Consider the following 17,186-nt stretch of genomic DNA (forward strand, 5'->3'; position numbering starts at 1 on the left):
TATTATCAAGAACTGGGTTGCCGAATGTCTTTAAAGCTACATTTCTTGGGTTCTCATCTTTTACCAGAAAATTTAGGCACAGTTTCAGACGAACATGGTGGAAGGCTTCAAGGTTTTTAAAAAGAGACACTCAAGAGACTCATAAACAACAGTCCAAGCTCACTCATCATTTCTAAACACTTGTAGCCATATCTTATTCATGTCATGTTTTATATTTCTTTAAACGAAAAGCAGCATTTACACTAAAAGTGTTTTTTGAATATTCTAAGAAATTAGGATGTATAGGATAAAAACTAATGCAATTTTCGGATTCAGCATGCTCGAATTAACTAGAAACACATAATTATATCAGCTGAAAAAAAACTTTGTTGACCAGTGTAATCAAAAAAAAAAGAAAAAAAAAGAAAGAAAAAAACTTAAAAATTGAAAAGCAGAAGAGATATTTACATATTTCTTCTGCTTTTCAATTTTTTCGCTTCCGAAAGCAACTTCTTCCTCATCTCCGTCGTTCCTTCACTGAAACCTTCGTTTAAGAAAATATAAATTTTACAGAACTTAGATTTAAAATAGCGAACAATTATGACTTCATTTATCTTTGTAGTTTAAAATTTATTATATATGTTCAATAACTGTATTTACTTCGACTCCAAGTTATTTTTTTTTGCTATCACCGCAATTTTAATTGTCACTCTCTGCAACACTATATAAGTTGAGATTTTTATTCTAACTTCGGTCTTCGAGTTCATCCAATTTGTCATTACTTTCAGTTTGAATATTTTAGTAACTTATTATTATTATTTTTTTGTCAATTTTTTTTCTTTGCAGATTTTGGAGATTTTTGATCGACTAAAACTTTTTTATATTTCTTGATTACAAACTCGACTCACTTTTTAAAATTGATTTTAAGAAAGAAAAAAATCTCACAAATTCTGCTAAGAAAACAACATTTATAAAAAATAAAAGTTACCAAAATACTGAAAAAAATACTGAAAAAAGAACTTGATGATAGCATCAAGTTCATTTTTCATAACTTTATTTTCTTGTTTAAAATGCTAGTATTTTTTGCAACGTTTTTTTTAATTTTCTACGACATTTACAAAAACTAATCTGAAAGATGACCATCTAGTCCCGCCCTCATACTCTCGGGAGACATATAATTCCTCCTAAACCCTCCCATCATTATGATTCCTAACATTATCAATTGTTACTGAATCTAGTATCCGTCTCTGCTCGTTATATATGTGCTTAAAATAAAAAAATAAAATCCGTACTTGTTTTTCCAAAAAATCTAATTTAATGCACCTGTTTTTAACGGAACTGTTATTCCTGCTTTTTAATACCAAAACTATCGGCTCCGGTTTTTTACTTGACTCTAAGCGGATGTTTTGCTAGGTTGGTACATGTTTCCATACCGCAAAGTCAGGTGGTGTCTTAGAGTCCGCAAAAGTCGTAAGTCCATTTCGCATAATTATTTTTTACACGAATAATTATTCGATTTGATATAATTAAATTTATAAATAATTTTTGCTATGCTTTCTTGTTTGTTCTACGTAGCCGAAAGGATTATATTAACTTAAAGGATTAAGTAGAAAATAGTAACTGCATAATGGAAAAAATTTCTTTTTCATATGATAAGATATCGGGAGACGATAAGAGATATCGGGAGAGTTTAAGTTTGTTAGAAGATTCAAGTCTTATTAAGGGTAATTAGATAAGTTTATGGTATATATTATATAATTTTATGTATTTTGTGCATTTTTAATTTTTCCAAATTTGAAACTTTTATTTTATTTTTACTATTTTGAACTATTAAAGTCATTATTGGTATGATATTTTTAGTGGAAAAGTGGATATGTGCAGAATCATACGAGGAAATACTCGCTTTGATTCGAAACTATGAAACGGAAACTGTGTCAAAGTTTACATGTTATTCTGCTGACAAAGATTTTGGTAATATAGGTAAGAAAAAGTTTGTCAGTTACCAAGATATGGCTAACATAGTTTTTTTTATGATATTAATAAGTTACTTTATACATAACTGACTAAAAATTAAAACAAATTTACCAGTTGACAAGTTAACTTAGTTTTGTCTGTAGTATTAAACAAAACGAGTATTAAATAACTCTAATAAAAAATCTAGTAAATATCCTGTTTTTATTGTTTTTAAATATGTTTTTTTACATGTTTAAAGAAGCTTCTGTCAAACACCACAAAATAAGGTGGGAGGATGACTCAGTATCTTTTAATGGTGTTCCATTCATGATTGTAGGAAGTAAAGTTCTTGATTGTATGCATGGAAGAGATAGAAAAGTATCTTTTAAAGAAGAATATAAAATGCGTTGCAATGATAGAAAGGTCTTGAATGTGCTATATTTATTTATATTTAAATATTTATATAAGGTATATCATATACTTATTTATTTACAGTTATATATTATATAAGTATATAATAAACTTGAAAACTTTAATAATTCAATTATAGATAAAATATAAATACAGTACATGGTTATTACAATAATAATAGGTATCTGATCACAGTTACTTTAAAAACTATGAAATGATCCAGGACACAAAGAAATTTAATTGTAGTTCACAAATAAAGATCAAAGAAGTTTTAAAATTTCCAGATTTTAAGGTTTTATTTCTTTTAAATTATGTTAGTTTTATTTAATATAGAAAATAATAAATTATTATTAATAAATATTTGCCTAATAAAAGTTAGTAAAAAGGTTCTTAATTCCTTTGCCTATAACCAACAAGTTTTATAACTAATAAGCCAATTGCTTAATGATTCAAAAAGATTTCTTTTTTTTTCTTTTTTCTGAGAAATATTATATAGCTTTTTGAAAAAATACTAGTTTGTCTTGAACATTTTTTTTAAATGCAGTACCTCTTTAGATTATAGAAGATAGTAAATGGAAAAGAGTAACATCCTCAAAAAAAATTCGTGAAGCAATTTTAAAAAATGAAGCAGTGGGACAAAAAATGTTTTCAGTTTTTCTTCCATCAACGAGTTCTCACACTGGTCACTTTACTGGAGATGTAAACAATTTTGTATAACATTATCTGATTTTAACAATAACCAATTTTAATCACAAGTTGTATAAATTGTTGATGTTTTAATTTCTAAATTATTTTTTTTTCGTTATAGCTTAAACCAGGGATGCGGAGTCCCAAACAGGACTCCGGATTTGAAAGTCACAAAAAGATTACTTTATCCTAGTTTTTGGTATCCAGGAGCTCTAAAAATATAAATAAGTTTATGGACTACTAATAGGAAAAAAATTAAGACTTTTAGGTTAGAAGAACAATCGTTTTTTGAACCCGGAGTCTTCAAGTCATTAAATCTCAGGAACTCTTTTGTTATAGCAGATCATAAGTCAACAATCATGTTTAGAGCTTCTGGACACTATAGACTCGAAAAAAGTAGAGATATAAAGCCGGAGTCCTTTTGGGACTCCGCATCCATGGCTTAAACATTTTTCTTTTAAAAGTTCTTTTTTAAAAATTATAGGCTCTTAACAAGTGGCTTTTCCCTTTATTTAATCAATTTTTTTTATTGAAACCAATCAACTTTTAAACCACCTTCAGATTTTTACATTTTTTATTTAAATTTTCTGATAATTCTTTTTATTTTTTTAAGGCTGCTGGTATATCCCAGCCAATTGATGCAAGATTAAAAGAAGAAATATTTACATCATCTGAATTTATAACTAGTGTTGATGAAATGCGTAGGAGATTAGAAATCATTGTGACAAGAGAAATGTTTAAAAATAGTATTTGTCCATCTAAATCAAATAAAAGATTCTTCCCATCGAAAAAAACTATTCGGTGTTACATGTTGGAAGCAGTAAGAAAGAAAAGGTATTCAAACATTGACCAAGAATGTCTTATAAAAAAGATAGAACAATGGAAAGTTGAAAATCCTCACAGAAGATTTTATCTTCGACCTAAAGGGATAAGTAAAAATTGTATGTATTTAATATTTTACTGTGAGCACTCTTTACTTAACTTCAATTTTCATCAAGATATACAAAAATGAATGTGTATATATTTTTTTCCTTGTGTTCCTTGTGCATGTTTAAATAATAAAATACTATAATTTAAACACAATATTTAAATAATAAGCTTTTATAAAATATTTTTGTAGTGCACATTAAGGTGAATACTTTTTAAAAAAATTCAAATACACTATGTAAATAACTGTTCTTTTTTTTTGATGACGTTTTATATTTTTCGAAAAAATATGTATTTAAAGCAGGGCTCCCAGATACTCACTGTTTTTTTAAAAAGAAATACAATCCTGCACTTTTTAAGATGATGTGTCATTTTGCTTTTGCATTTCTTGTTCTAATCTGATTGCATATGACATTAAAAATTATCATAACTAATTTTTAATCATTTTAATCACTGCTTTTTAAATATATATAATGTCTTAAAAGTAATCCATTTAAAAAAATTTAAGGTAAAACAGAAATGTAAGATTTAAGAAGATAAAGAGATCTCCCACAACTGACATTCAGATATCCAACTTAAATTAAACATGTTTAATTATTATTTTTTTAAATTTATATTTAACTTGGAAATAAATCATTTAATTTATTTTAGCTCATTACTAAATGATATTTACTTTTAATAAACCTTCTCTGAAACTATTTTTACAATATCTTTTTTCACTACAATACCTATATTATCACTTACAGGAACAGATTTTACAAAGAAAGAATACTTACGGGGACATTAGCATTATTAAGAGCACCTGTGTACCCTGTACACCTTTGTGTACCAGTTATTTTTTTTGTCCCCGCAAGCACCATTTTTTTTTTTTGAAATGTACCCTTAACCACATTTTTTAGAGAGCATAAAGTACATACAATGACTATCATATAGCCTGACTCGCAAGGGAGAGCTACTACATTGACTGAGGGTTTGGTTAAGGTCAGCATCAAGGTCAGGTTTAGGAGGAAACAAGGTTTAAATATGGTTATATTACTGTAAATAATCGCTTTTGTAAATAGATGAAAATAAAAATGAAATATAATATATAATAAATAAATAAATAAAAATGACAAAAATAAATATAACAAATATATTTTTATAACAAAATAATAAATTTAAATATGTATAAATAAAAATAGAAATAAAATAAAATAACAAAACATAACGGGAACATAAAAAAACATGTCCTCATAAATGCCAACTAGGAGTGTGTATATATATACATATATATATATATATATATATATATATATATATATATATATATATAATATATATATATATATATATATATATATATTTATATAAATAATACATATGTATATACAAGTACATACATCTAAATAAACATATATATATATATATATATATATATATATTTATAGACGAAGTTGAATGCTCAGCCGTCAGAGGCACCGAAGTTGAGGATGAGATTGTTGTAGAAGCATCAAGCAATAGTTTTTTATTTGTTTATTAAACTGAAGAAATGCAGAGGTTATTAAAAATATATGGCAATGAAATTACCCTTTTGGATGCCACTTACAAAACAACAAAATATTCTTTACCACTCTTTTTTTTTGTTGTAAAAACAAATGTGGACTATCAGATAGTAGGTACCTTTATTTGTGAAGGAGAGTCAGCAAAAAATATTCAAAGTGCTCTTGCCAAAATAAAAGAATGGAATCCTAATTGGAATCCTTTATATTTTATGGTTGATTGTTGTGCTGAAGAGATTAATGCTATTGAATCTTTACATCAAGGTATTTCAGGATTTTAATTAGCTGCTTATTTAATTTTGTTAAGTCTCCTCGCTGAATCATTTTATATTTAAGTGTTTTTATGTTTAAGTAAATCAAGTTTTAACTTATATATTAAATTTTTTAGAGTGCCAAGTTCTCATATGTGACTTTCATCGGGAACAAGCGTGGGAACGTTGGTTTAATAAAGTAAATAATGGTGCCAGTGAAATAAAAGTAGAAATGCTAGCTAAGTTAAGGAAAGTTGCCAGAGCTCAGTCAAATGTTGATTTAGCAAAAGCCCTTGATAACTTAAAAAAATGTGAACATTATTTAAATCCAAATCATAAAAATATGATTAATTGGCTTGAAAAGCAATGGTTACCACATATTGAGGTTTTAATTTATTTTTATTTTTTTTCTTAATTCTACACTAAATCCATACATTATTCTGTACCATTTTATTAATAGAGGTGGGCATACTTGTATCGTAAAGACAGATTAATGGTCAGTATTAATACTAACAATGGAGTTGAACGGCAAAATGAAACCTTCAAACATTCATACCTGAAAAAGCATAGTAACTCTAGTTTATCAACCATGCTTACTATTCTTATTGAAGACTACTTTCCAGATTTATATAATAGGTACTTAGTATTTTATTTTTTTCTTAATAGAAGAGAATATTTAGTAATAGTATAGGCTATTTAAAAAAAACGACCTTTACGATAGTTTTGTCAAAATTATCCAAAGGTTCTTTATCAAAACATGCTAAAGTGTTCTTTATTTACTTTAGTGTTCATTATTTCCTTATAAAGTTAAAAAAATTTGAAATAATACAACATAACTTATATATAATTTAGTATACATTTTGATAGAGTCTACTCTAGTGATCACAAAATAATTAAAAGGGAGATTTTAAAGGGAATATCTGATATAAAAAAAGATTTTTTTTATTCTTTTTAAATTTTAAGTTTTGATTCAGGCAAACTACCATTAACAAATTTTAAAAAGTGAACAAATGTCGAATATTTTTCACTTATTGTGCAAAGTAACAATAAGTGAAAAATGGTGCTACACTATTTTTTGAAACAATAATTTAAAACATACCTTTTTCCTTTAGGTATTGTGACATTAATACAAGACATAGTGGAAATTTCCGCCAGTATAGTTCATACCTACCCACATTTTTGCATCATAGACCAAGACACTTTGTTAAACATTGCTTGCAAAAGATGTCTCTAGCGTCTCATATTGATCTGTCTGGAATTTTTGTTAAAGAGACTGGAAAGTTTACGTGTTCATCTTTTGCAAACTCTGCTGAGTTCCATCATATTTGCTTCGGCGATTCAGTCACTATGCCAAATTGCACTTGTCAAGATTGGAAAAGAACTGGGTATCTTTGCAAGCATTTCTTTGCAGTTTTTAATAAATTTCCTTCATGGTCTTGGTACAATTTATCTCAATTATACATTTACTCACCCTTTTTGAACTTGGATAAAGAAATTTCTTTTGGAAGAAAACCTTTATTGCCTCCAAATGAACTGTTTATTACAAACAACAAAGCAGAAGACAGAGAAGTAGATTGTAGCATAAAAACATTGGAATCACTTCCCAAACAAAAAACGTGGTTAAACACTAAGGCATCCTTGTTTCGAGAACTAGCTAAGCAGTTAATTAATGAATCATACCTTATTGAAAATGAAGAGAAATTAGATAATGGAATTGATATTCTAAAGAAAGTCAAAAATTCATTTGAAGAATGCATTCCAAATGAACAAGGTATTCATTTGCAGCCTGTTCAAAAAAATAAGCGTCATTTACAAGCATTAAGCATTCCCTTAAGAAAGAAGGTTGCATTATATTCGGGGAGGCATGGAATTGGTGCAGAAAAGTTGAGGGCCTCAAGCAGTTTAAAAATTGAATCAAATAAAAATCATAAAGTCCTAGTTGAGTCTGAACACATAGATGCAAGTGAAAATGTAATTCTTCAGCAAGATAATACAGAAGAAAGTATTGAATGGATTATGTTTGACAACAACCTGCCTGTGTTACCACAAACTGAAATTGATGTTATTGAGAACAATGATATGCTGACAGATGTAAGTATCAATGCTGCCCAAAAAATTCTTTTGAGTCAGTTTCATATGAAATCTGGGTTTCAAGATACCATTTTAGGTGAAAAATATATGTTTCGTGAGGAAAAGAATGATTTTGTTCAAGTATTATATACTGGACAATATCATTGGATTACCATTTCTAATATGAATTGTCCAGCGGACACAATTTTTTACTATGACAGTCTTTTCCATGGCCAAGTGAAGGATCATGTTAAGCAGCAAATATGCAATATATATAAAACAAAAGGAAAAATCTTAACCATCCATGTACGCAAATATCAACAACAAACTAATGGTGTGGATTGTGGCGTTTTTGCAATTGCAAATGCATTAAACATACTTTACAAATTTGATATTGGAGCTTTATCTCTAGACAAAGACAAAATTAAAAAACATTTTATTGAATGCATTAAAAAAAGACATTTTTCTGCCTTTCCAGTTAGCCAATCTAAATCATGTTTTAATGCAGAAAAATTAATCACTTTAGAAATTTCTTGCTCATGCCGTTCAAATTGGGTATGGTATCATGCAAAAAATACCAATCTTCATATGGTACAGTGTGATATGTGCAGCGAATGGTACCATAAAAAATGTGAAAATATATCTGATGAGATATTCAATAAAATAAATGCTGAAAAGTCATGGATTTGTTTAGCTTGTAAAAAAAAAGAATTGTGTTCATTAACATGAATGAAAAATTAGTCATAAATCAAAATTCAGTCAAAATGCTTAACAATTTTCATTCGTTCTTATATCAAAAAAAATTTATTAATGGAGAAATAAACCTTATCAAAAATGCGAAGTTTGATAAATCTGTACTTATTCAGTAAGTTATAAACTGTTTACACAGCATTATTTTCTTTATGTTATTTAATCAGAGGTTATGATATCATTATTTAATCAGAGGTTAAGATATCATTATTAACAAATAAAGTTTTAGAAACAACTGTCGAAATTAGTTGTTTTAAAAGAAAAATTGAATCTATAGACTTTCATTATTTAAAATATGCTTTTCCTATTTTTAATTATATATTGTTAAAGGCAACTGCCAACTACCTTATATTTTTGTATATGTTTTTTCACATATTATAGATAGGTTTTTAAATGCTTATTTATGATAATATTTGTGGCAATTCCCTAAACGTGTTGTTAATAAAAGAATGAAACTGGAATTTAAATATAAGCTTGGAAAGAAGCTACCAGTTGTCTTAATAATACATGTTTAACTGAGTTTGTAGATTTGTTAATAGACTCCAAACAAACAAAGAAAAATTTCTGAATGCTTTTTATAAATTCTATTTTAGGTCAGCTTTATCTGGTAACTGCCCCACAGCTCACAATTATTAATTATTGGAGGAACTATAAAAATAAAATGAAGGAAAAACCAAGTATATAAAGTAATGTCAAATTCATTGGTAAGTTACAATATGTATGTTTGTGTTCTGTTTAAACTTCTGACGCTGTTGGCTCACTCAAAAATTACTGTATGTTTATTTGTTTTCACCCGTAAGTTACTGTATGTTTGTTTGTTTTCTGTTTGAACCTCTGGCTCAATGTTGACTCACTAGTAAGTTACTGTATGTATGTTTATGTTTTGTTTAAACCTCAAGCGCAATATTGACTAACCCGTAAGTTACTGCATATATGTTTGTGTTCTGTTTAAACCTCTGGCGCGGTGTTGACTCACCCGTAAGTTACTATATGTTTGTTTGTGTTCTGTTTAAACCTCTGGCGCGGTGTTGACTCACCCGTAAGTTACTACATGTTTGTTTGTGTTCTGTTTAAACCTCTGGCGCGGTGTTGACTCACCCGTAAGTTACTATATGTATGTTTGTGTTCTGTTTATACTTGTGACGTGGTGTTGACTCAGCTTTTAGTTACTTTATGTTTGTTTGTGTTCTGTTTAAACCTCTGGCGCGGTGTTGACTCACCCGTAAGTTACTATATGTTTGTTTGTGTTCTGTTTAAACCTCTGGCGCGGTGTTGACTCACCCGTAAGTTACTATATGTTTGTTTGTGTTCTGTTTAAACCATTGGCGCAATATTGACTCACCCATAAGTTACTGTATTTAAGTTTATGATCTGTTTAAACCTCAAACGCAATATTGACTAACACATAAGTTACTGTATGTATGTTTGTGTCCTGTGGAGACCTCTGACGTGATGTTGACTCACCCCTAAGTTACTATATGTTTGTTTGTGTTCTGTTTGAACCTCTGGTGCAATGTAACTTACCCATAAGTTACTATATAGTTGTTTGTGTTCTGTTTAAACCTCTGGCGCAACATTGACTCACTCATAAGTTACTATATGTATGTTTGTGTTCTGTTTATACTTGTGACGTGGTGTTGACTCAGCTTTTAGTTACTTTATGTTTGTTTGTGTTCTGTTTAAACATCTGGTGCTCTGTTATTTTAGTGACTGTCAAGTTAATCCACTATAATATATCCATTTGTAATACACTTTTTAGATAAAATGCTATATATGGAGCTCTCTTTTCCTGATGGAGTAACACTTACAGAAGTAACTTGCACATTTTCATTTTCCAATATTACTTTACCCTGTTTTAGAATTGTTGCAATTTTACCATTTTGTCCATTATTACACACCTGTGTGTAATAACGGATAAAATAGTAAAAACAAAACTTTTTTATATTATATTTTTTATAATTAAAATTTTGTCCATTATTACACAGGTGTGTAACAATGTACAAAATTTTTGCAATTTTGTCCATTATTACACACCTGTGTGGCAAAGAAAGTATTTTTTTTTTTTTTAAACATCTTCGCTTCCAACAAGGCCGCAATCAACCACTAATTAAAGTTGGAAGTTACTGGAAGAGAAAAGATGAAGATTGACGGACGACTTAAAGGATTGCAAATTATATGAATCAGGAAAGCAAGATGAAGGAAGTGAATTCCAAAGAGCTGTTCGAGGAAAAAAACTATACGACTAAGCGTTTTTGGAGCACTTAAGAACAGTCACAGAAAAAGGATGAGACTTGATTGAATGACGAGTAACACGATAGTGAATTTTAGTAGATGGCAAAAGAGACGCTAGCCCTTTAAAGCAGTGCCCATTATAGTATTTGTAAAAAAGAGAAAGAGAAGCAACGTTACGGCGATGTGATAATGGTTGGAGGTTAGCTGCAAGAGCAGGTCCAACTATGTTTACGATGCGTTTTTGCACCTTGTCTAAAAGAGAAAAGCATCATCAGAAGATCTGCCCCAGATATGACAACAGTATTCCATACAAGGCCAGATTTGAGATTTATAGAGATAAAAAATAGAATCCGAAGTAAGAAAGTGTCGAGCTCGATAAAGAGATGCAACCTTAGCAGATGATAATTTTGCAACTGATTTGATATATGGTTTCCAAGAAAGTTTGGAAGTAAGAGTTAACCCTAGAAAATGAAGAGTAGATGACTCATCGAGTACATCACCGTTCATAAATCTAGGAAGATCTAAATTATTGCGATAACGATTGGCTGAAAAAAATTAAGTTTTATCTGTATTAAAGTTCACCAGCCACTGTGAGCCCCATGCTGTAGCAGATACAAAAAATGCATAAAGTATTAGTTTTCAACTGAATACTTTATGCATTGTTTTTATGTCTTATGTTTGTGTTATAGCAGTGAAAGAACAGTTACAGTAAAAGGATGCGACTTTGCAAAATGATGAGTTAGGTGGTCTCAAGTTTTTTTTGACTGAACAAGAAATAGTAGCTCTCCTAAGCATCAAGCATGATTGTAGATAAGAGTAATAGACTTAACGTCTTTGAGGTTATTAAGGCAAAAGATTAGGAGCTTGTTCCAACTACATTTTCAATGCGTTTTTCAAATAAGTCTGAAAGATTAAGGGCATTATTAGAAGAACCAGTCTAATAATGACAACAAAAATCCATAGAAGATATAAGAATTATCCTTCCAAGGAGATTGCCATCTAAAGTTTATTATCATTTCCGAAATTTTTTTTTTAACTTCTAATGTTTAAAAGTTTATGCTTACTTTTTTAGATTTTTTTTTTTAGAGTCCATTTTTATTACGCTCCCCCTGTTCTTTTATGTTCAGTTTTATTAATAGAAATGAGAATGTGCAAGAAAAAGCAGTTTGCTAATTGATTGTGTATTTTTCTGTCATATGCTTTCAATCGTTCTGCATAAAAAAAAGCGTACATGTGAATAGGAAGGAACCTTGACGTGGTTCATGTGCTTTAAAACAAATACCTTCCAGACAGAAACTTTCTGACAACTTGTTTGTGAGTTGTAGTATTTTTATACTGGTAATATTACCAGTCGAGGGTATATTGCCAGAACGCACAAGTCATTTTTCATTGTTTTGAGATAATTATGAGATATTGTTTGGCAGTTTAATGAAAAAAAAATTTTCATGCCATGGTGTATATTCCCATTGTATATTTGAGAATGATCAATAACTTGGTACTATATAGAATATAAGGTCTGGTGCGTTTTGGAAGTGATAAAGCATATAATAATAAGTGTTTGTGTTGACTTAACTCAAAACCAACAAAAAATGACTTAGTAATGACATTCTGGCAGTATACCCCCGATATAATCTTTTGGTTTTTGAAATTCTTTCTTTCAAGGTGTTTTTTTTTCTTGTTTATTTAGATAACACGGAAAGCATTGCGAATTTTAAAGATAAAGGTATAATTTTTATTAATTCTAAACACAAGCAGATGATTTAGAGTATTATTAAATAAAATGTAATGATCGGAATTTGAGTGAAGTTTGTTTCCAATATAGATAGTTTTAACTTGTTCAATTATTTTTTATTAACTAATTCTTTAATTTTCTACTTGGTCGTTCAACTTAAATGTTTTGTATCTACAACAAATGGCTGTGTGAGATCTTATCGTAATCTAATCATAAAATTATTTTCGGGAAATAAGCAGTATGAAGAATAAATGTTTAAGAAGATGTTTGACAACGATATAAACTTCAAAGAATTTTTCACATACTGTTTTTAATTGCAGTTAATTTATATTAACGTATTATTTATGTAACGGTGCGTATGTAACTTAAAAGATATTCATGAAATTGTTTGTTCATTTTTTTAAATTTCATACTAGTTTTATTGATTCATGCTTTTTCATAAGTATTTTTTTTTTAATTATTACTTTTGATTTAAATGCAGCCATTAAAAGCTTATATAATTAATCGATTTTATTACGCGGCATCATCTTAAGAAATTAACCTCTTTTCATTAAACAGCCACAGCTTATGAAATTAACAATTTTGGCTTCAATCATTTATTTATGTATTTTTTAGTAACAATAATTTCATAGGAACTTAAAAAACGGAAATTATAATCTATATTGAAAATGTCTTTATTTTCCAACAGTTGGCTAATAAAAAATAGGGAGAGATTTAGCAGAGACGCGGGCAACATTTGACAACGGCGTTCGTCGTGAACACGTCGTTTGACTAAAACCATTTCAAAAAACAACACGTGTCTAATAACCGTTAACAACAACGACGGTTGTATTCTGCTTAAAATCTGTAGGAGATTTAGTTTTTTTAGGCTACGCTAAAGATTTAGCAGATGTTTATGAGTTTTTACTTTTAATTGAGTCAAACGAATGAATTCCCATGAATCATATCCATGATGCAAATATGATATAAATACTTGGTATAATGATGCACAATGTAAAATTGTTTAAAAAAAAAAAGACCTCGTCACCATTGATGTTGTTTTAGGCATCTCAGAGAAAATTGTAAACGCACAGAAAACTACATGCAGTGGTCTAGAAAAACTTTTCACTTTACTAAAACGACTTGCTTTTACATGTAGATACATGGATATGGTTTCTTTATTTGGAAGAAAGCCTACAGAAATATGCTTTATTTTTAATACAGTAATTGATTTTATTTATGAAACCTCTTGTCATAGATGATGCTACAGTTTAGGGAATTGTTAAACTTCCAATTGATCAGTGTGTTGTTTATAATCGTCATAAAAAAAAAAACATGCCCTCCCAAATACTATAGTTAAGAATGCAAAGTTAACCCCAGACCAACATATTTATAACAAGCAATTGGCCGGGTAAATAAAAAAAAAGCAGTTGCTTTTACTCAATAATTGGTCAGCTTTACGTAAAAAGAAAATATCAGCAATTTTCCTTAAATTTTTATTCACGTAAAGCCGAAAATTACTCTAAAAACGCTGAGCAAAGACAATTGCTTTTTTTTTATTACCCGGCCAAAAAAGTGAAGTTCTTGTTTCAGTAGAGTTGCTTGGACTTTGAGTTGATTAAAGTTATTGCTATTTCAGTTAAATCCAGATTCAGATGAGTTGGTTGGACTTATTAATAACTACTTTGCAGATTCAAATGAGTTGATTGAACTTATTAATTACTACTTTAAGTTTGTTGATTTTTAAAAAACGCTAAAAGCTTAACAACCACGCTTATCGGCTATTGAAATATTTTGTCAGTTTTTTACAGTAATTTAAATTGTATCAAAAATTACAGATATTTACTGTAATTTAAATTGTATTAAAATAAATGCCGTAAAAACTGAGTTCTTGATTTCATGTAAAGCACAAATACAAACCAATACGATAACGATTTCTAGTAATAAAAAAAATCTTCAGAATAAACTTAGACATCTGGGATTCACATGGGATACTAAACATTCAATTTTTGCTTCACTCATTTATAAAAATGTTGATGAAAAATTCTCAAACTTTAGAGCTGTTGTTCAAACTCTTATTTAATCTAGAATCCGGTTTGCTCACCCAAGTTCTATTTCCTATATATATAAATAAAAATAAAATTAAAATTATGGTATGGAGCTAAGTGAAAAATTTATTTAACAAATTAAATTAAACCTGTTCCATCGTCTTCTTAATAATAAAACAACTGCAGACATTTTCTTTTCACAGCTGAAACACCCTTTATTTCAACATTCGTTTGTTGGCGATATCCATTTTCAGAAGTTGAACAAACTTTGAAGTATGCAATAGAGTGCTGGAATGCAAAAGAACAAAGAGGAATTTTTAAACAAATTCTTGAGGAAAAAATTGTTAAGTGAAAATCACGAGAAAAAACTTTCTTATTTTTCTTTTTACCTTGTAAATTACTAATATGTAAATTACTATATCACATTGTAAATTAATTAATGAATTAAAATATGGTGTTAAATAAATGAAATAATAATAATAATTAAATACACTCTATAGGAACGAATTTTGATCCGTGCAACAGCTGAGTTTTGTTTGAGGCTTTTGCAGTCCCGTAGCCAGAAAAAAAAAAACATCGGAGGTGCTTGAAGACTTTTTGGGTGGACCAATTTCATTGCCGCTTTAGAAATTGCACAAATATATATATATATATATACATATATATAAATTAGTAGATAATCACCCAACAAAATTTTTTTTATTTAACATTTTATTTTTATTAACAATTTCATCAATAAAGACTCATCATTTCTGATGAGTCTTTCTTGATGAAACTCAGTGTTAAATGTAAAAAAATTTAGTTAAGTGATTTTCTACTAATTTATAATTGCTTTGTTCTTTTAAGAACATTGAGCACTCTATTTTGTAGAATATCAATATTTAGTTTTTGGACTCATTTTTTTTCGATTGTTATCCTCTTTCATTTGATATAACCATTTCTACTATTGTATTATTTGATAATATAAAGTATTTAAAAATTGCATTTTTCATGTGTTTGAGACTTAGCAACGCCTTAGCAGCAAAACAAAAACCTTATATAACCCCTAAAGTCTTAAAATGGCTTCTTTTAAAATAAAGCTTTTAAAAACAAATATTACCAAACTCAATTCCACTTAAGATTAAAAACCTGATAATAACCCCTGGTGACAAATATTTGGCACAAAATAAACACAGACAGTAATAGTACAAATAAAAGTTTAATGATCAAAAAATATTGTACAGAATATTAAACAATATATTAGTTTTTTATTTTCGAGACTACAATAATGATTTCTCGCCATTACGACGTACGGCATCAACTTTTTTGTATACATGTATCACACATCATATCACACATGCCTTGTACAAGATTTTTATCAATTTTTTTTAAACAAGAATGGATTTTTTTTTGCAGCTGATCTTCACTTTCAGCTTCCCAATTGTTTTCATACACGTAGCCTTTAAGGATTGACCAGAAATCTTCAATTGGTCGTAATTCTGGGACACATGCTGGATTATCAAATTTTGTTACATAACGGATATTTTTCTCATCGAGGTAATTGGTCACACTTCTAGCATAATGTGAAGAGCCCAAGTCAGGCCAGAATACATAATTACCATCAATGTGATGTTTGTTGATAAAAGGAATCAATCGTTTGATGATGCAATCATTTTTGTACACTGTTTGGTTAATTGCCAGTCTCGCAGGAACAATAAATGGTTTCGACATTCCACGAGGGGATATGGTAATCCACACAAGAATTTTTTTTTCAAATTTGCTTTTGCGCTTATATTTTACATTTTTTGGTGCGTTTTTTGCGTCATCTGAGTAAAATCCAACATTTGAATTTTTATTTGTATTTTTAAATGTAAAATAAGACTCATCGTCAATGACATAGTCGCGGTTTTTGAATTTGCGACTAATTCTTCCACACTTCAGTTGCAACTGCTTTAACTGTTTCTCAGTGCGATCAGGGATTTGTTTTTTCTTAATATAACAAATGTTTGTTTTGTTTTTTATTGTTTTTACAATGTAGGAATGATCACACTTTATTTATCACAATTTATTTGCTATTTTTCTTGTTGAAGTTCCAGACCGGTTGTTCAAAAGACCTTTCAGGCGATTGATTTTCCCAGCAGTCATAATTTTTGGTTTTCTGCCTGATCCAGGCTTACGAGACTTTGGCTCATTGTTCTTCCACTTTGCCATATAACGTTTAATGGTTCTTTCGGGGTGATTAGAGGCAACAAAATACTCTACGGTGCTCTTCGTTTTAGCGTTAGGATGCAAATTACAATAGTTGTACACTTGTTCAATTAATGTAGTCGACTTCATTTTTGGATAACTTTTTTATTAATGAATCTAAGTAAACAAAACTTTCAGTAAAAGATAAGTAACACTTTATAAACAAAATAACTAAAAAATTAGGACTGGATAACTAAAAATTCAATAAGTTTTAGCTTATCAAAGATTGTGCCAAATTTTTGTCACCAGTGGTTACTAGTATATAAAGGCTTTATTTTTATATTTACCTTTCATTACGATACGTATATGTCCGATATGTAATTTTATTTTCCCGATATGTAATTTTTTTTTAAAGACGTTTTTCTTTTTTGCTAACTTTACACTTATCTTCAAACTTTTTAGT

At 28.9% G+C, this 17,186-nt stretch overlaps 2 protein-coding genes across 2 annotated transcripts; both read left to right on the top strand.

The window, feature by feature from the left end:
• The first annotated feature begins 1,543 nt into the window (after positions 1-1,543).
• Positions 1,544-4,091, top strand: LOC136077063 (uncharacterized). Its single transcript, XM_065791523.1, has 6 exons — positions 1,544-1,703; positions 1,840-1,959; positions 2,192-2,355; positions 2,525-2,635; positions 2,899-3,042; positions 3,644-4,091. Exons 1-6 carry the CDS (start codon positions 1,607-1,609, stop codon positions 4,040-4,042), a joined length of 1,035 nt encoding a protein of 344 aa, XP_065647595.1. The 5' UTR covers positions 1,544-1,606; the 3' UTR covers positions 4,043-4,091.
• Positions 4,092-5,406: 1,315 nt separating this feature from the next.
• On the top strand, positions 5,407-8,654 carry LOC136077062 (uncharacterized). The gene is made up of 4 exons (XM_065791522.1): positions 5,407-5,759; positions 5,884-6,131; positions 6,207-6,382; positions 6,859-8,654. Exons 1-4 carry the CDS (start codon positions 5,486-5,488, stop codon positions 8,543-8,545), a joined length of 2,385 nt encoding a protein of 794 aa, XP_065647594.1. The 5' UTR covers positions 5,407-5,485; the 3' UTR covers positions 8,546-8,654.
• Positions 8,655-17,186: the final 8,532 nt, after the last annotated feature.

This window comes from Hydra vulgaris, chromosome 02 (genome assembly GCF_038396675.1).
Source record: "Hydra vulgaris chromosome 02, alternate assembly HydraT2T_AEP".
NCBI lineage: Eukaryota > Metazoa > Cnidaria > Hydrozoa > Anthoathecata > Hydridae > Hydra > Hydra vulgaris.